Genomic DNA, 23,740 nt, shown 5'->3' with positions numbered 1-23,740 from the left:
CTATATGAGGACAGAGATTGGGTCCTGTTTATTCATTCCAGTCCATTAGTCCACTCCTGCCCACTCGTCCATATTTCTGAGCTTCTGTGCCAGCCACTGTGTTAGATGCTGGGATATCATGCTGAGTAGAATAGACAGGGTCCCTGTCCCCACGGAACTCAAAGTCTACTCAAAAGACAGATACTCAAATAAATATGCAATTACATAAACTGTTATAGTTGTAATGAAGGAAAAGAGGAGAGTGCTAGAAAAGAGTATTAGAGATGAATCTCATTTATTTGGGGGAAATCAAAGAAGGTCTTTCTGAAGAAAGGGCACAAGCTGAGATGAGAAGACTGAGTAGGTGTTAGCAAGCCAAAGAAATGGGGATATAAACCACTTCTTGTGCACAGGACCCTAAGAAGAGACCTCGCTGGGAGTATGAGGAGGGAATTTCCAGTATTGGCTGGAAAGGAGTCAGTGTGGCTGACAGATGGTGAGCTCAGGGCAGAGTGGCAGGAAATGATAAAGGAGAGGGGAGAGACCAGAGCACATGAGTATTAAGGATTTGGGAGATTACCCTTGGTACAATGGGAAATCCAGTTGTTTTTTAGAAAGATCAGTCTAGCTGCAGTGTGGAGACTAGATTGGAAAAAGACAAAAGAAGAATCTGGGAAATCCAGTGAGATGCTCTAACTGTAGATCAGAGGAAATGTGATGGTGGTTTGGGACTAGGAAGGTAGTGAGGGTGGGGAGAAGTGTAGAGACTCAAGGTATACTGACTCCCCCATGCCTAATACACTGCCTGGAAATAATAGGAATTCAATAATTTGTTGACTGACTGAACGAGTGATTCTTCAAGCAGAGCTGTTGTTGGTCCTAAGGCACCCACTAACCCACAGATATATGACCTCCCCCTGAGCAGTATAATCATCCATTGGAAATGAGAGACACAGGCAGATGTTGAAGAACTAATTATTAAATTCATAAACCAGCTTTCAAGACTCCAGCTGGAGTCTTATGAAAAACTCTTGATGTGTAAACGTATCTTTGTGAAACAAAATGCCTCTCCCATTCTGACAATGGAAAATTTTAGAAGCCAGATATTTTTCTGCTATGTGACTTTCCAAGCTTGTTAGAGAAATGTATTATTTAAAATAGCCTGGAGCTATGCTGCTAGAAACACAGCGAAACACTAAGAGTTCTGAAAGAAAGCCCTTTCATTTAAGGAAAAAAAGCTGTAGTTAGAAAGGCAATCTATACTCGTTATTTCTGGTAAAAACATGGTCTCTGTCATTACTTCCTAAAACAACAAAATATTTTGATTATCTATTAGCAACAAATTCAAATGCAGAGTTAATACATTTTCTTATATTCTGATAAATTCACAAGGAATGTCTTCTCCATGTTATTTAATAATTTTGACCTTTCATTAATAATACATTTATTTTGCTAAAACTATAAAACTAAAACCATTTGGAAAATCCAAATGTTTGTCTTTGTGGATATGAGAACAAGAGAATCTATGACTGTAGTCAACTGAATTAAAAATCTAATCATTAATCCTGTCACCCCTGAAGATGTTTTCCCATCCTTAAAGAGGCCAAGACCAATAATAACGGGGTAACAAAGGGGTAGTCAGGCTTAAATCCATCAGCTGCTCTCTTGCGAGAACCGTTAAACCTAAGATACCTGTTGATTTCTCAATAATTAAAGCTTCAATTATTCTTAACTTAGTTAAAACAGTATATTGCCTAGGCTATGGTGATACGCTCAAGTGTTTGGGGGCACAAATAAAGCTTAACTTTGCATAGGAAAAGGGTGCTCGTCAGCAAGAGACTGTTCCAAGGTTCAGTCTGCCTCACACAGATCTGATCAAAAGGCCAACTACCAGCGCCCCTACCACTGCTTCTGAAGAATCTCAAGGTCTAGGTGGTAGAGATAAGGAGAATAGAAGGGGATGGCCTGGAGTGCTACATAAGGAACTTGATAAGCTTAAAAATAAAATAGAATTTGTCTTCTGTTTGGTAGGAAACCACTTTCCCTTACACTGAAATTAAAGCTTTATATGGTACTCTGTACCTTTAGAATGCCTTTCGAGTCTTGAAAATGCTTTTTCTGCAGAACCAGGAAAAGATACATAAGAGCACCAAATAATGCTTTGGTCCTGTTACTATAAGAACTATTTTTAAGAATCTTGGTGACCATGGCAGATGATAATAAAAAATCTGAGAAGTTTACTGAGGTTTAAAGTTGAATAAAACAAAGGTATAAATTGTTCCATCTATCCTTTATCACTCATAAAAACAAGATTGTACATTATTAGCTAAAATTCATATTTCACCAACATTTTAGTGATTAGTGATTTGCACAAATCACTAATACTCTAATTCACAATAAGAAAAACGAATAACCTCATATTTATGTTATTCCCATTTAATTAAGAAAGCTCTTCCTTGCTCAGTTTGCACTAATGTAACTAGTACAACACCACCTCCATTAACAGGATAAATCATCCATTCCAGCAGGGAATATAAAAGACAAAGCTTAGACTTTGGATAGCTATTAATTACAAAGAAAAATTAGAAAACAGCATACCTTAAAGGTGATATTTTATTGAAAGTATACAAATTAATGAAATCTTAAAAAAAATTCCATTCTATATGTGAAAAATCAAATGCTATTTTCATTCTCAGAATCATCTCAGACAACACATAGCTCAACTGAGTGAAAGTTGTATATAGTCATGTGTTGCTTAACGACAGAGAGATGTGATCTAAGAAATGCATCGTTAGGTAATTTTTGTCCTTGTGTGAACATCACAGAGTGCACTTACACAAAAACCTAGATGGTATAGCCTACTACACACCTAGGCTATATGGTACCAATCTTATGGGACCTCCATTGCATGTGCAGCCCATTGTTGACTGAAACACTGTTATGAGGCTCATAACTATAGTCTCAATTTTATTTTTCAGTAAGAAAGATTAGCCCTGAGCTAACATCTGCCACCAATCCTCCTCTTTTTGCTGAGGAAGATTGGCCCTGAGCTAACATATGTGCCCATCTTCCTCTATTTCATATGTGTGACGCCTGCCACAGCATGGCTTGACAAGCAGTGCATAGGTTTGCTCCTGGGATCTGAACCTGCAAACCCTGGGCCGCTGAAGCAGAGCACGTGAACTTAACCGGTATACCACCAGGCCAGGCCCAACTGTATTCTCATTTTTTCTAAATAATCTGTTCATAGCAAGGTAAATTTAAAAAAATATATTCCAAGCCATCTATATGTAAACAGGAAGGACCAATATTTCTAAACTAAATGTAACATTAAAATGAGGTATTTCAATCAATTTTAAACAAACATAGTTTTCAATAGCAGACAGTACAAAACATAACATCACCCCTCATTTGAACCAAAATCTCAAAATTTTGGATTATTTATTTCTTCAAGTTACAGGCTGTTTATTGCCCAATTCATAATCCTTTGATATTTTCTTAAACAGATGAAATTTGCTTTCTTCCCCTAGGGAAATGTCAGACTATAGTGATAGCTGAGAAATACGATTAAATTAGTTTAATTACTTCATGTCGACTTGATAAGTCACTGCTCTTTAATGCAAAAACTGTCACTTATAATTAATGACTGTTCGTACTGCTTCAATTGATCAAATGTCTAACACATAAAACATTGAAAGAAGTTCTGTATATCTTACAGCAATTCAGTGGAGAAGTCTTGTCCCAGGGGTATGTAAATCTGAAGTACAAGAAACCTCTGGATCAGTCCAACTAGAATGAGAGGAGGAAAATATACATTCATATGTCCAAACCATTTACATGTGCATGCAAACAAACACAACCACACGCCATCGACAAGCTGAAGCTTTTAGCTTTTAGTAATATATAGAGCTGCAATAGCACCACCCATGAGTTACAAGCTCATAACGAGAGCAAAAAAATTGTTGAAAATCAAATCAATCTCTAACAATAAATGTCACCTTTTAAAGTCCCATCTGTGGGCTTGGTGAAATTTTTATGAAAATTTAAAAAATAATAATTTTTTATCTACAATTTTTATTAGCTTGCGAGAGAACGTACACATAGAGCTGCATTCAATAGAGACATATAAAATTGAACTACAGATTCCCATCAGGGCAGCCATAAAAGCATGTGGCAATTACTTTTATTCACTGACAGTTTTAACTGTTCTAAACAACTTAATAAAAAACAATAGATGAAGAAAAATAATTCTAATTATGACAACTACGACCGAAGGTTTGATGAGCCATATCTAGTTCATATGGTTTTAAATGTGTCCACATTGAGATGAATGGAGGAACATATTTTCATTTATACCTTTTGTTAATTTAATATACTTTTAGTTAATTTAATGCTCACAAATTAAGAACTGATAGCTTTTATTCCCCATCGAGAGCTTCATCTGGATTAAAAACATTTGGAGAAAAACCAGTCGCTATGGCACTTTTAATAGTTGAAGTCTACAGCTGCTTCAAAAATCAATTGATTTTATATCACTTCTTCAGATCCATCCGCTTAATTCCTTTCCCTTTAGGTTTTGAACTTTTGCTTCATCTCTCAATTATGATGCTCTTAATGGAAGTTTTAGTATCATTTCCTTCTAAAACATGCCTTTTAGGAACTTTTTTCCTGATGTGGGGAGCTGTCTTGATTTATCCGTGAACCTCTGCTCCAAATCTGATGGTACAGAGCAACACAGGGATAAGGGACTTCGAGGAAGGCAACTGGTCTAAAATGCACGTTATTTTCTATTTATTTTGACTTAGTAAGTGTAACAAATTTAAGAATTTTAAAGTAACAATACACGTTTGAACAGTCTATATAAAGATCTTCTGGTTTATAACTCCTTTGGTAAACTGTTTTGTAACATTCCTGAACAAATTAAACAGTTCCTATATTTTACCTAAAATTTAGTTTCTGAACAATAAACAGATTTGATAAAATATGCTTAATGTTTTTTAAATGAAACATACAAGAATAACTTTTACTTAAAATACTAAGCTTCAGAACAGCTCCAGAGAACCATCAGTAGAGTACGCAATAGAATGGAAATAGGGGATAACAGGCTCTGACCTTTGACAACTCTCTAGGAATTGGATTCTACCATATTTATGGGAAAAACCAGTGAGGCAACTAGAGTTCTGGCCTACAAAACCAAAGTGAGATACCAAAATGAGGCCAACTTAAATAAGCCACCATTAATCAATCTCTCTCTTGCATCTTTCATTGATTGGCCCTGCGGTATTTTTCCATTGCACAATCGACTCTGTAAATAGAGCTGGAGAGAGCACCAGGATAAATAAAATCAGTTCTTACAAAAGGCTGCTAATTTATGCCACAAATCTCACTGAATCAGCACCGTTCTCTTCAAACACAAAGAGCTATACATATAGGGCATTTTTGTATGAACATTTTTAGATGTGAAAGACACTTGCCCTCAAAAAAGGAAAGCTTTGTAATTCAACTTTCTCACATATAGAAGCCCTAGTTTCCAAAAGGCTTCACTTCTAAGATTAAAAGAAGTATGATAATACCATATGGTGATGATCTGACAAAGAAAAAGTACTTTAATAATGTTTGACATACACTGATCCTGTGTGTCAGAGATGCTAACTAAATGCTATAGTAATATTTTTTTCCAGTGGCCTAGTAAATTTAAACTGACTCTTCACATCTACAACATATCTAAAATCACTCTAAGTGATGCTGAATGTGGAACCACTGTTAGTTAAAAAATGCCCATCAGATACATAAAATTCATAAAAATTTACTCTTTTTACTAAAACATGCAGGTTTCTGCAGTTTTATAATCTGTTATCTGCCTGAGACAAACTCCCTCTATATTTTTAAAGGATTAAGTCCTCCTTTCTCGTGACTATTTTAAAACACATTTAACTGGCAAAACACCATTAGACTTTTAAACAGTGGTTTTACAGTTGTTTCATTACAGCAAATGACAGTTGTGAATCTCATATACATTTTACAAGTGTTGCATTGTCCAAAGAGTTAGGACTAGATCACAGAACAGTCGTCCTTTACAAGCACCCTGATAAATCATAATCAAAGTTATTTCCTGGTTGATATTGCAGCCTTGGCACAAATAGCACACTGAAGTGCACCTCTCTCAGTTTAGGATAGAAAACAGCAAACAGTTATGCCTTCATTATGGATTATTCCATATTCCTAAGGAAAATCAGAAAACCTGTCTGGGCTCTTTTACCTTTTCATGTATAAAACTGGGTTAATAAATTAGATTTACACCTCACAGGATTATTTGTATGGATTAAATTAGATCTATTATTCAATAAAGATTTATTGAGCATCTACTGTGGGCAAGACTCAGTGCTGAAGTTTTTGTAGTGAATACGACAGACATGGTCTCTGCTCTCTTGGAACTTAAATTCTAGTTCCATGAAGGAGAAGGCCAAATGCTATGAAAGCATATAATCCTGGGTCCTTGGGAGCAAGAGGACAATGAGCGAAGGTTTTCTTGAAGAAATAACATTGGAATTCAGCAGAGAAGAATAAGCAGGAAGATGAGGGTAGAAAGGAGAAATAAATATAGGGAGAAGAACTACTCCATCATGTGAGGGAAAAGGCCATAGTAGATTGGATGAACTTAAAGGCCTAAAGGGCTGGTAGGAGAGACAGAAGGGGAAAAGCAGCAGGAGGTAAGTCTGGCAAATAGCTAGGAATTCAATCATATATGTCCTTGAAGGCTATGTGAAGGCTATAGTCATCCTAAAATCAATGGGAAGCCACACATACATTCATTCATTTATTCAACAAAGATTTATTGAATGTCTACTATGTGCCAGGCACTGTTTTAGATGAACAAAATAGACTAAATTTCTGTGCCAATGGGGCTTACTTTCTGGTAATGATGAGAAAAACAGTAAAAAGACATAATTAAAAAAATAGCATGTTAAACGGGAAAAAGTAGAGCAAGGTGAAAGGGATCAAGAGTGCAGAAAGGGGAGGTTGGTGTCATGATGGGGGCATAGGCAGACTCTGAACTCACCTCCTCCCACGAACACAACCAAGCTACAACTATTCTTGGAACAATTACCCCTGAGAGACAACCGAAAACTGGATAAAAAGAATCCCCACAACAAGGGACAGTCCTGACTGAGGCGGAAGAGGCAGAAATTCCTTCTGGAGAGAAAAAGCCACCTCCACAAGCTGCAGCACTTAACAGCTGGCAAGGTACACAGCCTTCCCTGGAGGAGTGGGGTACCTGAACGGGGGAGTGGGGGGGGGGGGCAGGCATTACTGCTGTAAGCATCCTTCAGACTCAGCACAATTGAGACAAGCCTCATAATATCTCGCTTTGCTGGCTATTAACTACAATGGGGAATACCCCTAGAAAAGCTATTGGACATAAGCAGAAAAAAACTGGCTCTTAAAGGGCCCACACACAAAGTCACCTGTTTCAGAAAGCAACCTAAAATTACCAGAAAGAAAGGTGCACAGCCCTTTGGTGAAAAAAGACTCACTTGACAGGCTCTGGGTGCATCTTAGTGAGAGGTGAGACTTCTCCAGGGACTGAGACATTGGCGGTAGCCATTACTGTGACCTAGTACAGGCATGCTGACACAGATGCTGGCAGATGCCATTAGAGTTCTTCCCTTGACCTGTTAGCCCAGGGTCTGTTCCACCCACTAGATGGCCCATTTAATCCAGTTCAGCCAGAGCAGGCAGCCTGCCCTAGGGACTGGCCTCACCCAACAGAAAGCCCTTGGGCAAATTTTAGACCTGCATAGACTGGGTGCCTGGATCCTCTGCAGGAAGGTGAGTGGGTCCACCTCTGCAGGGACGGGCTTGTGTGAAGAGCGGTGGAGTGGGTGAGGTGTTGGAGGATTGTGTGGGGGTCTCTATAGTGGGGCAACTGGGTATGCTCCAGGGGGCCAGGACATGTGCAAGGGCCAGGACTGTGTTGATGGTGTGTGTGGACCTGTGGGCTGTACAGCTTATCAGTAACAGAAGACTTGTGCTTCACAAACAGCTACATAGGGGATTGGCCCAACCTTCCAAAGTCTGAAACAATTGGGTACTCCCATGCCTGGGGACAGTCCCACTCAGTTGCAATCCTGAAAGAGCTGACAAAAGCCTTGGAGGCCTGAGGCCTACAGCAATTGTAAACCCCTGAGCCGAGCAACCAGCCACACTGGGGGCCTACTCACTTTACAGAAAGACTGCAACAGGAATGTGCTATCAGACCTTGCAGCCAACTGTGCTGGTGCTCTCCAAACCTGATAAAGTGATTGAAGGGTCCACAGCAGCCACACGCAGCTGAGAATTACAACCAGCCTGCCAGGGAGACAGCCTAGACTCCCTGGGCACCTGCAGCAAGAGCAACCCTACCACAACAGGACACACATAGCCCACACATGGGTCATTCCTGGAACATGTGGAAGTGGTGACAAGAGGGAGCACACTGCTGGACCTCAAAAGGCATCTCGTACACAAACCCACTTCTCCAAAATCAGGACACATAGCTGACTCAGCTAATACATAGATATAAGCATAGAGAAAGAGACAAATTGGGAAGGCGGAGGAATATGTTCCAAGTAAGAGAACAGGACAAAATCCCAGAAAACGAACTAAATGAAACAGAAATAAACAACCTACCTAACAAAGACTTCAAACAAAAAGTCATAAGGATCCTCTCTGATCTTGGGAGAAGAATGGATGAACTCAGTGAGAACATTAACACAGAATTGGAAAATATAAAAAAGAACCAATCAGAAATGAAGAATACAATACTGGAAATGAAAAATTCACTAGAGGGACTCAGTAGCAGAAGAATGGATCAGCGTGCTGGATGAAAGACTAAAGGAAATCACCCAAGCTGAACAGATAAAAGAAAAAAAATTAAAAAGAACAAGAGCAGTCTAAGGGAACTCTGGGACAACATCAAATGCACTAACATTCATATTATAGGTGTCCCAGAAAGAGAAGAAAAAGACAAAGAGGCAGAGAATCTATTTGAAGAAATAATGGCTGAAAACTTTCCTAATAAGAAAGGAAACAGACAACCAACTACAGGAAGCACAGAGAGCACCAAACAAGATAAACCCACACCAAGGTATATTATAATTAAAATGTCAAGAATTAAAGAGAGAATCCTAAAAGCTGCAAGAGAAAGGCAATAAGTGACATACAAAGGAAATCCCATAAGGCTATCAGCTGACTTCTCAGCCAAAACCTCACAAGCTAGAAGGGAGTGGCACAACTTATTTAAAGTGCTGAAAGGAAAAAACTTACAGCCAAGAACACTCTGCCTGGCAAGGTTATCAATCAGAATAGAAGGAGAGACAGAGTTTCCCAGACAAGCAAAAATTAAAGGCGTTTATCAACAAGAAACCAGTTTTACAGGAAATGCCAAAGGGACTTATTTAAGTGGGAAAGAGAAGACCATAAACAAGAATAAGAAATTTATTAAAAAAAAAAATAGGCAACAAAATCAATGTAAAGCCAAAAATACAGTAAAGGTAGCAGATCAACCACCTATGAAGACAATATGGAAGTCAAAGGAGAAAAGTACTAAAATTGCCTATTCCAATCATAAGAAGGTAATGGATACACAGACACAAAATAAAAGGTTAGATATGATATCAAAAACATAAAATGTGAGAGGAGGGGAGTAAAAGAGTAGAGCTTTTACAATGAGGTCAAACTAAAGAGATCATCCACTCAATATAGATTGCTATATACATATATTATATATGAACCTCATGGTAATCACAAACCAGAAACCTATAATAAATATACAAATAATTAAGACAAAGGAACCCAAGCATAATACTAAAGGAAGCCATCAAACCACAAGGGAAGAGAGCAAGAGAAGAAGAAAGGAACAGAGAAGAATTACTAAAACACCTAGAAAAAAGGTAACAAAATGGCAATAAGTACATATTTATCAATAGCTACTGTAAATGTCAGTGGACTAAATGCTCCAGTCAAAAGGCAAAGGGTGGCTGATTAGATAAAAAAACAAGACCCATATATATGCTGCATACAAGAGACACACTTCAGACCTAAAGACACTCACAAACTGAAAGTGAAGGGATGGAAAAAGGTACTCCATGCAAATGGCAAAGAAAATAAACCTGGGATGGCAATACTCACATCAGACAAAATAGACTTTAAAACAAAAACTTTAACAAGAGACAAAGAAGGGCACAACATAATGATAAAGGGAACAATCCAACAAGAGGATATAACACTTGTAAATATCTATGCACCCAACATAGGAGCACCTAAATATATAAAGCAATTATTAGCAGACATAAAGGGAGAAACAGACAGCAACACAATAATAGTAGGGGACTTTAACACTTCACTTACATCAACGGTCAGATCATCCAAACAGAAGATCAATAAGGAAACATTGGCCTTAAATGACACTTTAGACCAGACGGACTTAGTACATACATACAAAACATTCCATCCAAAAACCACAGAATACACCTTCTTTTTAAATGCATATGGAATATTCTCCAGGATAGACCACATATTAGGCCACAAAACAAGTCTCAATAAATTTAAGAAGACTAAAATAATACCAACCATCTTTTCTAACCACAAAGGTACAAAACTAGAAATCAACTACATGAAGAAAATCAGAAAAGCCACAAATATGCGGAGATTAAACAAAACGCTACTGAACAACAATTGGGTCAATGAAGAAATCAATGGAGAAATCAAAAATTACCTGGACAAAAATGACAATGAAAATATGCCAAAATCTATGGGATACAGCAAAAGCAGTTCTAACAGGGAAGTTTATAGAAATACAGGCCTACCTCAGCAAACAGGAAAAATCCCAAATAAACAATCTAACAGTGCACCTTAAGGAAGTGGCAAAGGAAGAACAAACAAAGCCCAAAATCAGTAGAAGGAAGGAAATAAAAATCAGAGCAGAAATAAATGAAATAGAGACTAAAAAAAAATAGGAAAAAAATCAATGAAACCAAGAGCTGGTTCTTTGAAATGATAAACAAAATTGGCAGACCTCCAGCTAGACTAACCAAGAAAAAAAGAGAGAAAGCTCAAATAAATAAAACCAGAAATGAATGAGGAGAAATTACAACAGACACCTCGGAAATACAAAAGATTATAAGAGAATATTATGAAAAGCTATACACCAACAAATTGGATAATCTAGAAGAAACGGATAAATTCTTAGAATCATACAACCTTCCAAAATTAAAGCGAGAAGAAATAGAGAATTTGAATAGCTCAATCACTAGTAAGGAGATCGAAACAGTAATAAAAACCTCCCAAAAAATAAAAGTCCAGGACCAGACGGCTTCCCTGGTGAATTCTACTGCACATTCAAAAAAGACTTAATACCTACCCTTCAAAATCTCTTCCAAATAATTGAAAAGGAGGAGAAGCTTCCTAACTCATTCTATGAAGCCAACATTACCATAATACCAAAACCAGACAAGAACATCACAAAAAAAGAAAATTACAGGCCAATATCACTAACAAACATTGATGCAAAAATCCTCACCAAATACTAGCAAATCAAATACAATAATACATTTAAAAGATCATATATTGTGATCAAGTAGGATTCATTCCAGGTATGCAGGGATGGTTCAGTATCTGCAAATCAATCAACATGATACACCACATTAAAAAACTGAAGAACAAAAAATCACATGTTCATCTCAATAGATACAGAGAAAGCATTTGACAAGATACAGTATCCATTTACGATAAAAACTCTAAATAAAATGGGTATAGAAGGAAAGTACCTCAACATAATAAAGGCCATATATGACAAACCCACAGCAAATATCATTCTCAATGAAGAAAAACTGAAAGCTATCCCTCTAAGAACAGGAAACAGACAAGGATGCCCACTTTCACCACTCTTACTTAACATAGTATTGGAAGTCTTAGCCAGAGCAATTAGGAAAGAAAAAGAAATAAAAGGGATCCAAATTGGAAAGGAAGATATGAAACTGTCACTATTTGCAGATGACATGATTTTCTACTTAGAAAACCCAAAAGAATCAACAAAAAAACTTACAGAAATAATAAATGAATACGGTCAAGTTGCAGGATACAAAATCAATGTACAAAAATTAGTTGCATTTTTATACACTAAAAATGAAGTAGCAGAAAGAGAAATTAAGAACATACTCCCATTTACAAATGCAACAAAAAGAATAAAATATCTAGGAATAAACTTAACCAAAGAGGTGAAAGATCTGTACATGAAAAACTATAAAACATTGTTGAAAGAAACTGAAGAAGACACAAAGAAATGGAAAGATATTCCGTGCTCTTGGAGTGGAAGAATTAACATAGTTAAAATGTCCATACATACTAAAGCAATCTACGGATTCAATGCAATCCCTATCAAAGTTCCAACATTTTTCACAGAAATAGAACAAAGAATCATAAAATTTATACGGAACAACAAAAGACCTGAATAGCCAAAGGAATCCTGAGAAAAAAGAACAAAGCTGGAGGTAGCACACTCCCTGAATTCAAGATATACTACAAAGTTAAATTAACCAAAACAGCATGGTACTGGCACCAAAACAGACACACAGATCAATGGAACACAATCAAGAGCCCAGAAATAAACCCACACATCTATGGACAGTCAATTTTCCACAAGGGAGCCATGAACATACAATGGAGAAAGGAAAGTCTCTTCAACAAATGGTGCTGGGAAAACTAGACAGCCATACACAAAAGAATGAAAGGAGACCATTATCTTACACTGTGCACAAAAATTAACTCAAAATAGACTAAAGACTTGAATATAAGACCTGAAATGATTAATCTTCTAGAAGAAAACATAGCCAGTACACTCTTTGACATCGGTCTTAGCAGCATATTTTCAAGTATCATGTCTGACTGGGCAAGGGAAACAACAGAAAAAACAAACAAATGGGACTACATCAATTAAAAAGCTTCTGTACAGCAAAGGAAACCATTAACAAGACAAAAAGACAACCTAACAATTGGGAGAAGATATTTGCAATCCATATATCTGTTAAGGGGTTAATATCCAAAATATACAAAGAACTCATACATCTCAAGAACAAAAAACCTAACAACCCAATTAAAAAATGGGCAAAAGATCTGAACAGACATTTCTCCAAAGAAGATATACAGATGGCCAACAGGCACATGAAAAGATGCTCAACATCATTAACTATCAGGGAAATGCAAATAAAAACCACAATGAGATATCACCTCACTCCTGTCAGAATGGCTATCACTAACAGGACAGGAAACAGTAAGTGTTGGAGAGGATATGGAGAGAAGGCAAGCCTCATACACTGCTGGTGGAAGTGTTAACTGATGCAGCCACTATGGAAAACAGTATGGAGATTCCTCAAAAAATTAAGAATAGATTTACCAAATATGATCCAGCTATTCCACTGCTGGGTATTTTTCCAAAGAACATGAAAACACGAAGGCATAAAGACACATGCACCCCTATGTTCATCGCAGCATTGTTCACAATAGCCAAGACTTGGAAGCAACCTAGGTGCCCATCAAGGGATGAATGGATACAGAAGATGTGGTATATATACACAATGGAATACTACTCAGCCATAAGAAATGACAAAATCCAGCCATTTGTGACAACATGGATAGACCCTGAGGGTATTATGCTAAGTGAAATAAGTCAGACGGAGAAAGTCAAATATCATATGATCTCATGCATAAGTAGAAGATAAAAACAATGACAAATAAACACACAGAGATTGGATTGTGGTTACCAGAGGGGAAGGGGGTAGGAAGGAGGGGCAAAACGGGTGATAAGGCACACGTGTGGTGATAGATGGTAATTAGTCTTTGGGTGGTGAACATGATGTAATCTACACAGAAATCGAAATATATAATGACGTACACCTGAAATTTATATAATATTATAAACCAATGTTACCACATTAAAAAAAAAAAGTGTGCAGAAGGGGTGCCAGCCCCATGGCCAAGTGGTTAAAGTTCTGCACACTTCGCTTAGGTGGCCTGGGGTTCCCAGGTTTGGATCGCAGGTGCAGACCTACTCTACTCATCAGCCATGTTGTCAAGGCATCCCACATACAAAGTAGAGGAAGACTGACACAGATGTTAGCTCAGGACTAATCTTTGTCAAGCAAAAAAAAAAAAAAAAAAGAGGAGGATTGGCAACGGCTATTAGCTCAGGGCAAATCTTCCTCACACATACACAAAATAAAGAGTGCAGAAGGGATATACAGCACAGGTCAGAGCAGACTCTCACTGAGAAGTGACATTTTAGTAAAGGCCTGAAGGAGAGAGAGTGAGTCACATAGCTGTTTGGGGAAAAAAAGGCTCTAGGTAGAGCATACGGCTTTTGCACAGGTGCTAAGGTGATAGGGTACCAGGCTATGTTTGAAAACAGCAAGACCTGTATGGCTGGAGCAGAGTGAAAAATGGAAAGAGTAATAGAAGATAAGGTAAGAGAGGTAAGAGGGCACCACATACTGCAGGGTCCTATAGATCTTTGGTGCTTACTCTGACAGAGATGGGGCATTTTCAGCAGAGGAGTGCCTTACATTTAAAACTGTTGCTCAGTTGACAACAGACAGTAGAGAAGCAAATCAGAAACAGGGAGGTCAAGTAGAAGACAACTGCAATAATCCAAGCATGAGATAATGGTGGGTTGGACCAGGGTGGTAGCATTGGAGATGTTAAGAAGTAGTCACACTCTGAATCTAATTTAAAGAGAGAACCAACGAGATCTTCCTGATGGACTGAATGAAAAAAGAAAAATTTTCAGGCTGATTTAAGAGTTTTTGGTCTGAGCAATTGAAAAGACAAGTTGCTAGCAACTGAGATGGGGCTGTCTGCAGGAGGAGGAATTTCTAGGGTAAAGCTATTCAAGTAGAAATGTCAAGTAAGCAATTGAATATACAAGTCTGGATTTGGGGAGAGAAGTCTGAGTTGGAAATGCATGCTGGAGTAAGACAGAGATGGTATTTAAAGCCATGAGACTAGAGCCGATAACCAAGGGAGTAAATGTAGAGAGCCAAGGACTGAATCCAGCAGCACTGCAACATTAGATTGAGTTGGGGAGAAGAGAAGAACCATGAAAGGGAACTAAGAAGGAAGACCAGTGAAGTAGAAAGAAAACTAGGAGTATGGATATCCTAGAAGATGAATGAAGAAAATATATAAAGGAGGAGGGTGTCAACTTTGTCAAATGTTGCCGATACATTAAGTGAGATGAGGGCTGAGAACTGGTCATTGGATCCAGAAATACAGAAATCACTAGAGACCTTGACAAGAGCACTATCAGTAGAGTGGTGAAGTCAAAGCCTTTGAAGGGTTTTAAACAGAGGAAGTCATAATAAAATTTATCTTAAAAAGAATACCAAAGTGGGGGCAAGGGGGAGGGCTGGAGGGAACCTCACAAAGATGACCTCATCCTCTAGAGCCTTTGAAACTTAGATTAACACAGGCTTAAGGGATGTTGATCCCAAAAGACACACCATTGGATTCAGATGTCACAGGCAGAGAAAGCAACGGTTAAAACATGAGTCTCAAACAGAAAGTCCTGGGGCAGACCACCCAAATGATAGATGTTTACGTGCAACAGAGCTGCTTCTCATATGGGCAACTCTACATAACGTGTTCCAGGGTGAAGAGTGGCATGGATTAATTTATTTAGCTGGCTAATGATAATGATTTACTGAAGTCTCATTATCAAAGCCAGCTGGTTACAATTAGAAATTATAACCCAAATGGTTACAGTTTCTTAATATGGCAAATTTAGGGCCAGCTCCAGTGGCCTGGCAGTTAAGTTCAACACACTCAGCTTCAGGGGCCAGGGTTTGGTTCCCGGGCATGGACCTACACTGCTCTGTTAGCAGCCCACATACTAAAAAGTAGAGGAAGATTGGCATGGATGTTAGCTCAGGGCGAATATTCCTCAGCAAGAAAAAAATATGGCAAATTTAACAATCTTATTAAACACCAACTATATACGATACACTAAGTTAGGGTACAAAGTAGATGATGCAAGATTCCTACCCTGGAGAAGTGCACAATCTGATAATCAATATTGCATTTTCCTTTATTTGAAAAGATGCTAAGTAAAAAATTTTGACATATTTGGAGATGCTCAAATATAATTTATAAAAATTACTATTTAAAATGAAAAGTTAAACATAGTTAACTTCATCACTAAACTTTCTTCATAAGTAGCTAACATAGTAAGAAACACATATGGGATACCTAATGTCAAGTTTGCATAAATAAAGAGGATGTTAAAATAGGAATACATGATGATAAGTGAACTAAATTTAGAAATGTTAATTGAAAGCCAATTCTCTCTTCAAGGCATGCCATTTCATTTAAACTTAACCATAACAACTTCACACAGAAGGTCATTTTATACAAGTAAAAATAACTACTAAGTTCTGTTATCAAAAATTACAGATAATTAATCTTAAAGGCATTAGTATAGGGTAGGCTATAAAACTGTTTCATTGTTACAATGCTGCACATGCTACAGAAAAGCCAGATTGATTTTTAATTACAGGGCATTGTACAAGAAATACAGTAAAAGATTCTACTGTTTCTCCCCATTAAAACTATCATCTTTCCAGTTAAAAAGCAATTATAACACATTAAATTTGTTTTATTTCTAAAAAAATCTCTGATAAAAGTAGGAAAGGGGAGCTTGTCTTGAATTACTGAGCCTTTGGGTAGAAGAGAAAGCTTTCTTAGAGCCAAGCGAGAAAGGTTACCAGCCTGCTTTGATTTTGTCAATAATGTGATCATGTGCATAGATGCTGAGGGTACTACATGGAAGAACAGGCCAATGACAAGAAAAAAAAAAAAGAACACTGGTTTAGAACAAAGTCATGTTCTTGCAAATCAAATATTATCTATCTCAGAAAGTCAATATCCTTAAAAAAGATGGATCATGTCTTCTGTAAGAACAACCTACAGTTTCGCACGTTTCCCTGGCTCATCTTAGTTCACCTCATTTATAAGAATAAATTTACGTGTAAATGAAAAAAAAATCTGTTATTAAAAAAACAAACAGAATCTATGAGGAAATCACGATTTTAAAATGGTGGTAAATTAATAAAAATTATTTTAACAATGATTATCCCTTCTCTTTGAGGTTCTGTTTCTTATTTTATTTAGAAGGAAACACTAGCAAACCCTTTTAAAATAAATCATCTTCCATCTATAATTTCTATGGCTTGGTTTACACCTTAGAAATCTAAAATGTGCGTGCAGTAGCTTGAAGTGGTAGATAAAGCAGAGCGCCTATGAAAGTTTAGAAACTTGACTTAAAATGAGAAAATCAGATGCCAAGAACAGGTCTTTTCATAGTACCTGGTACACAGTAAGAATTCAATAAATGTTCTTAATGAATGAAACAAGGAATAAATAAACGAAAAACGTAAAAGATAACTGACTATTTATATTTGCTAAATCATCTGAAGTCTATAGCTAAAAAATAGGACAAAGCTAATGAAAATCTGATTAATCATTTTGATAAATTATATTTCTTAAATCACATCAGTTTAAGCAAAGCCTAATTTGTGGAAGAACCTTGAATTTTAACCCCGTTCTGCCAATAACTGGGCTTCTATTCAAAACTTATAAATATTTTACATAAATTTTTTTCTCACAATTAATTTCCTATAATTTAGCAACTCTCAAGTTTATTTCAAAGCTAAGCCTTAACTACCTGATTTCTTGATGAGGAATAAACCTCAGTGTGTTCATCTGTAAAAGAGCTATTGTGAAGAATAAGAGAGTTAATAAACGTGAAATGCTTAGAAAGTCACTGGCACACAGTAAGTGTTCAATAAATACCATCACTGTTACAATTAATGGCTATTAAATAATCTTCTAAATCCTCTTAAAAATACTAGTTGATTTCTAATAAACAATGAAGCAGAACATATTTTAAAAACTCTGGCACAAAGTCACTTTCTAACTTAAAAAAAAATCTTATCACTTTATGTCAACAGATGCAAGTAAAAGGCAAACTAATATGTCTGTTTATGAGACTTAAAGGTATAACTTTAAGTATCAAACGTCAAGCTTCAATATTAAAAATCTCACTTACGGATTTGCTTATTTTCCTTTGGTAATTGAATTTTGTTTGTTTGGCTGCTGCCTTCCAGGACAAACACAAAACTTTTAACTTCTTTATCGAACTCCTATGGAACAAAGATAAAAACAGTGATAATTAAAGCATATTTTATTTGATTTCTATTACAAAATTGGAGCTGCAAACCCACAGGAAAAAAGTGCCAGATCCAAATGACTTCAAAGTAGGCTCAGGCCTTGATGGTCCTCTCACCCTGAGACTCGCTGAGAAAGGGAATATAAAAGCCACACTAAGCCACTTGGCGACTCCTCTATTATATCAAGACACTCTTCCTCCAAGAAGTTCTCAATTTCAAGGATTCCCAAGTTACTAATTCAGAGTTTCTAGAGTTTCGTTACCCTTCCTCTCCTTTGATCTAGGTATTTCTAATAGCACAGGCTGAACATCACTCCATGGTACAGAACAATAAACCATCTAACCTATGTCGTATCCAGTCTGGAAGTTCCTTGATTTCAGGCCATGGCTCCTACAGAAGTAATCTGCCTTATTTTACTAGTGCTTTAACTTGAAGTCCTATATATCATTTACTTAAAATCAGTAAGAATTAAAGCGTTACAATTAAGGTGACCTAAAGAACTAAGGTAGAAGAAAGAGAAAACAAAACAAAATAAACCTGGAAATGAAAAACATCTTGTACATGAGGGTCCAATTTCCATGAGTCAAAGTGGTAAGCTAAATGGTTATTTTTTTTATCTTGGAGCAAATTCCCAATCTTTGACTAGAAAGACCCCCTTTTCACATTAACATATTAACATACAGAATTAACATATTTTACAGAGCTCCCACTCTTCCTTTTTTGTATATATTAAGAAATACATTATAACTAATGGCTGCTAAGAGTTAAGTAAGATTTAAATGTTTGTATTATATCCATCACAATGGCATCTCTTATGTACTTGAAATGAACATATACGACAGGTATTATTTATTCCATCTAATCACAAGTTGGGCATATAGTTAAAACCTCTCAATAGCTTCCCCAAATCTTCAACATGGCCCATAAAGCTCTGTGTAGTCTGGTCCCTGCCCAGTTTTTCAAACCTCATTTCCTACTTTGCACTCTCTCCTGTCTCTCCATCCTAGCCTTAGCAGTCTTCTTGCAGTTTCTTAAAAATGCTAAGCTCTCTCCTGACACAAGGACTTTGTACATGCTTTTGCCTTTGCCTCAAACACTGTTCTCTCCACTGGCCCCACCTGGTGCCTAGTTAGCTCTTAGAGATCAAATGTCATTTCCTTGGGGACGCCTTTTCTAATCTCCCTGCTACAGACCTTCAGAGCACCATTTTTCTCTCATTCATAGTGAGAGCTGTATAATTTTGAACAAGTCATTTACCCTCTCCATGTCTCACTTTTATCATCTGTAACAAGAGCATAAAGTTACCTCTCTCACACGGCTGTTGTATAGATTACGTAACATGTAATGTGCTTAATGCTGGGCTTGGCAAACAGTAAGCACTTAATTAACAGAAGCTTTAAAATGTTATCCATAGAACAAGGTCCCTAGGAAGACATTTTTCTCTCGATTATACAGGAGAGAAGAGAAAAAGATAGGAATGGATATAGGTTTTTAGATCTGGTGGCAGCAAGCTGAGGTAGTCTCTACTGATGAAACTGGTTTTCCCTGTGAAATGGGGAGTGAGGTCTTTGGTGAGTGAGCGAGGAGGGCCTGTCCTGGGTGGGGGCTGGGGTTCGGGATAGGGAGTTGGCAGCTGAAAACCTGAAGATAATGGAGAAATAATCATTTTAGAGACTAAGAGAACATAACAGGAAAACTTTCTTGGCTGTTCAGGTTGAATTTATAGTATTATCAATCTGAGAGCTGTAGATATTTCCCCCAAAGGTACAGATAAGCCCAGCTGGAGGCACAGAAAAGACAGATAACTGGATATATAGAAATGCTTGGCATTTGCTAGGCGGGCATAATGCAAGGACAAGGAGCAGGGCATTCAAGGTCTTGATATGGGAGTGACTGAAATTACGGATTATGGACTATCTGGGCTGGAGAGAAAAGGATGTGAAAACAGGGAAAATAAAAAAATAATAAAACCAAACACAGGGGAAAGTAGAATGGTCAATGGCCTAAGGATCTCAATTAGGCTGAAGACCAAATATGATGGCAGTAACTGGGCAAGGAGCCTTGAGAATGGACGACTGGGGTCAGAGAGGGATGTCTCAATCTCTCACTCAGTAATTCCAGAAACCCTGCAGTTTGTGGTGCTAAGGTACAGGGTGTGACAGTGGGAAAGGGTGCTGAAGTGAAATGGAAGAGGTCACTAAAGATGAAGAAATGAAGAATCTGAGAAGCCCAGAGTTTGGAGAGATTTTCCTTACAGATACTGAAGTCACCTAAAACAACAGCAGGACTCGGCACACAGAGAAGGGTTATGAGCCATGTGCCAAAGTCTTAAAGGACTGAGGATTGCTCGGGGGCTGCAGCCAACAATGTCCTGAAAGGGTTTTGGAGTGAATGAAGAGGAAAAACAATTCTGAAATCTTACTAAGCCCTTTTTGTTATAACCCTCTCATTTCTATCCAGGATTTAGATGGCTCTAATTTCTAACACTTACCTTCCAAATCACAGACGGACTGCCAAGGATCTTCCATTTTGCTCCAGGATTTTTTCCTTGAGCACTAAAGATTTCAACAAATGCACCTCCCTAGAAAACAAAAATGAAATATTTAAATTAAAGTGAAACACAATGCTAAGGAGGAAATACTATCCACCACATAATCTATAACCACTGTTCTAGGCATCCGTCCGTTAAGCAAATCTGGGAGGAAACAGCATCCCTGTTATTAGTCCTACTTTATACCTTGATTCTATCTAAGCCACAACCATTCTGATTTGGGTCACCTTGGATTAATGGTTTAAGGAATTATTTTTAAGGGACGATAAACATTAAATAAATTGTGCCATATAAATCTTACCATCTCTCAATGTAGAGTTCATTTACTTGACATGTATAGACTATGCCTCTAAAACATTTTATTCAACCCTGACCAAAGGGTTTAAACTCAACTCTTGAGTTAGGCTAACATAAAGTTTGATAATTATCTCTGGCTATGAGCTTTCTGATCATACTGACCTGAGTTACAATACCAGCTTTGACATTTATTAACTATCTGACCTTGAGAGTTATTTAACCTCTTGATTCTCCATCTGTAAAATGGGTTGTTGGATTACATAGGATAGAAAATATAAACTATCAAGCACAATACCTTGCACATGACAAGGGCCCAATTGTACTAGCAATGATTATTCAAAAAAGGAGCAATTTGAATAGTTTAGTACTGGTCAACAAAAACCTTAGAAGGGAGTCAGGGGAGAGTGGTTCTTATTTTGGGCATTCCCATAAGATCTCTTCATATATTTAATACAAATTGATTTAGACATCTATTAAAGTCTGTAGAAGAAAAGAGAATCATTTCTATAGACATGTTACGTGTTCCCTAGTGTAAACCTGAGAAGAACACGGAGGGACGTGCTTATGCAGAAACACTAAACACATTACTGAATCTCCCAAAGCTTTAATTATAAAAGAGAAGAATTAAACGAGGTCATTATCTCTGGGAATTTATTGCAAGAAACTGAGACTGTGAAATGAAGACTAAATAGGGTTTTCTTTTATGGCCTGTTTGAATTATAAGCAGCACATGAGCAAATCTGACAGATTTCCGTAAAGAATTTCCAGATTTTAATTTTTCTCAATAATTAAAGATACTTTTGCTTCCGATTTTTAACACATAATCGCTTTACGCTAAGACATTCAATTTCTTCTTCCTTAGGCAGTATTATGTGCAAACTGTGTGGGGGATAGAATTACTATAGCTTCTGGGGTCAGGTCATCTATCACTATGAATTTTAAATTTGTGGCAGCCTTTCTTTTCAAGAGAAAAATCCTCATACCTGATGAGATAGAATCCCCCTCTCGTTTCTTTGTGCTTTCTCGTTTTCCAAGTTTCCCACGGTGAACATATGCTTTTCCTAACAATATATTTTATCTATACTAAGTGAGAGAAACTCTCTAAAATTGTTCTAACCCATTTAATGATATCAAATGGAATAGAAGAAAAAGAACTGCAGAATACTCCGAGGACACTTATAAGAAGGAAGGTAGCATTGGTGACAAGGTAGAAGCAACAGGGGTTACCAGTGGAGGACTGTTCCAGGACACGGACAAAAACTATTCATCATAAGAGCAGGACTAGGATGGTAACAGATTGTAAACAGAGAATGTAACCTTAGGTAGAGGCTGGGGCCAAGGAAAAGCAGGAAGGGAGATGCCCAGTGAGGTGAGGAAAGCAGACCGTGCATTGCAGACACTCCAGGATGCTCAAGGTGACTGCGGAAGATCCAGAAGTAGTTTACCCACAGTGTGATTTTTCGACCATCTATATCAGAATCAACTGGGGGAAGTTGTTACAAAGGTGAATTAACGAGCCCCATCTAGGGATTCTGAGTCACCAGATCTGGGGTGAGGGTCAGAAATCTGCATTTTTACAAGTACCCCACGTGATCCTAATGTACCCCAGTGTTTGATAGTCACTGACCCCGAGTACTGGGGAGAAAGAAAAAGGCACATAGTCAAAACGCGTATTTTCTTTCTTGGCTTAACTCATTCATGCATTCACTCCTTCACTCTCTTCTAAACAGCTTCCGAGAGACCAGAGTGCATCAATGGTGAGTACCGAAGGCGCTTGTCAAAACTCAAGATGTATGGGCCCTGCCTTCAAGATTCTTATTCAGGAGGTTTGTTTGCGGTTTAAGATTCACATTTTAATCAGAATCGCAGGCAATCCATACACTTTGAGAAGCGCTGAGCTGGAGACAGAACAAAGGCCAAATCATACGCCCAGACTCTGGTTGCTTTCTTCCTTTTTTTTTTCTTTTTGGGTCAAGACCATCATCCATTAATTCCTTCACACCCCGAAAACGATCGTATTATTGGGGGAGGGGGGAGGCGTAGCTTTGCCCTCACGCTTCACACAGCCTACCTCACCCAAGAGGAGAATGCGATAGACAGGTTGGAGGGCCGTTTCGGGTTACCTGGTACGCATTTTTGAACATTCCCGCAGGGGGCCCGGGAGTTCAGGGGCACGGAGTTCAGGGGTTCCAGCGAGAAGCGCGACCCCGATGACTGGAAATCGGCAGGCGGGAACCCCACAGCCCGATAGGCGGGGAAGGGCTTCGTGCTCAGCCCCGCCTCGGCCAGGCTCTTCTCAGTCCCTGGTCAGCTCCACCTCGGTCGGACCCCAGACCCGCAACATCGCGGCCCCCGCCTCCGGGGTGCCCCGGTCTAGGAGGGCGCAGCTGCCTGGGCGGGCTCCGGGCGGCCCCTGGGGAGTGAATGTGTGCGTAACCTACGTGACGGGGCGGCCAGCCACTGAGCCTCCCACAACCGCCCGCTCGCCCGGGAAAAGCGGGCGCGCTCCCGCAGCCGCCCCGCCCCGCCCCGCCCCGCCCCGCCCTGCCCTCGAATCCGATCGAACAAGGGCGGGGCGGAGTGGCGCCAACGTTCCGGCGGCACCCATTGGCTCCCACGAGGCGCCTGCGCGTTGCGCTGTATGAGCTTCCTGCCA

General features: G+C 38.4%; 1 protein-coding gene across 19 annotated transcripts in view; it reads right to left on the bottom strand.

Annotated features, from left to right (window-relative positions):
* Positions 1-23,669, bottom strand: part of CFAP20DC (CFAP20 domain containing) — a 228,225-nt gene extending 204,556 nt beyond the window's left edge. For 8 of the 19 annotated variants that reach the window (XM_070576981.1, XM_008519886.2, XM_070576990.1 and 5 more), the window contains exons 1-4: positions 23,208-23,642; positions 20,728-20,817; positions 18,116-18,209; positions 3,696-3,768 (exon numbers count right to left, since the gene is read on the bottom strand). In XM_070576981.1, the coding sequence (XP_070433082.1) occupies positions 3,696-3,768; positions 18,116-18,209; positions 20,728-20,817; positions 23,208-23,228 (278 nt within the window). In that variant the 5' untranslated portion in view covers positions 23,229-23,642. Of the gene's footprint in view, positions 1-3,695; positions 3,769-18,115; positions 18,210-20,727; positions 20,818-23,207 lie in introns of all 19 variants that reach the window. The other 11 variants (XM_070576991.1, XM_070576980.1, XM_070576992.1 and 8 more) reach the window with 8 other exon arrangements.
* Between the last annotated feature and the right edge of the window lie 71 nt (positions 23,670-23,740).

Source organism: Equus przewalskii, chromosome 15 (assembly GCF_037783145.1).
Source record: "Equus przewalskii isolate Varuska chromosome 15, EquPr2, whole genome shotgun sequence".
Taxonomy (NCBI): Eukaryota; Metazoa; Chordata; class Mammalia; order Perissodactyla; family Equidae; genus Equus; species Equus przewalskii.
Note: the sequence above shows the minus strand (reverse complement) of the source record. Positions and strands in the feature narration are given on the sequence as shown.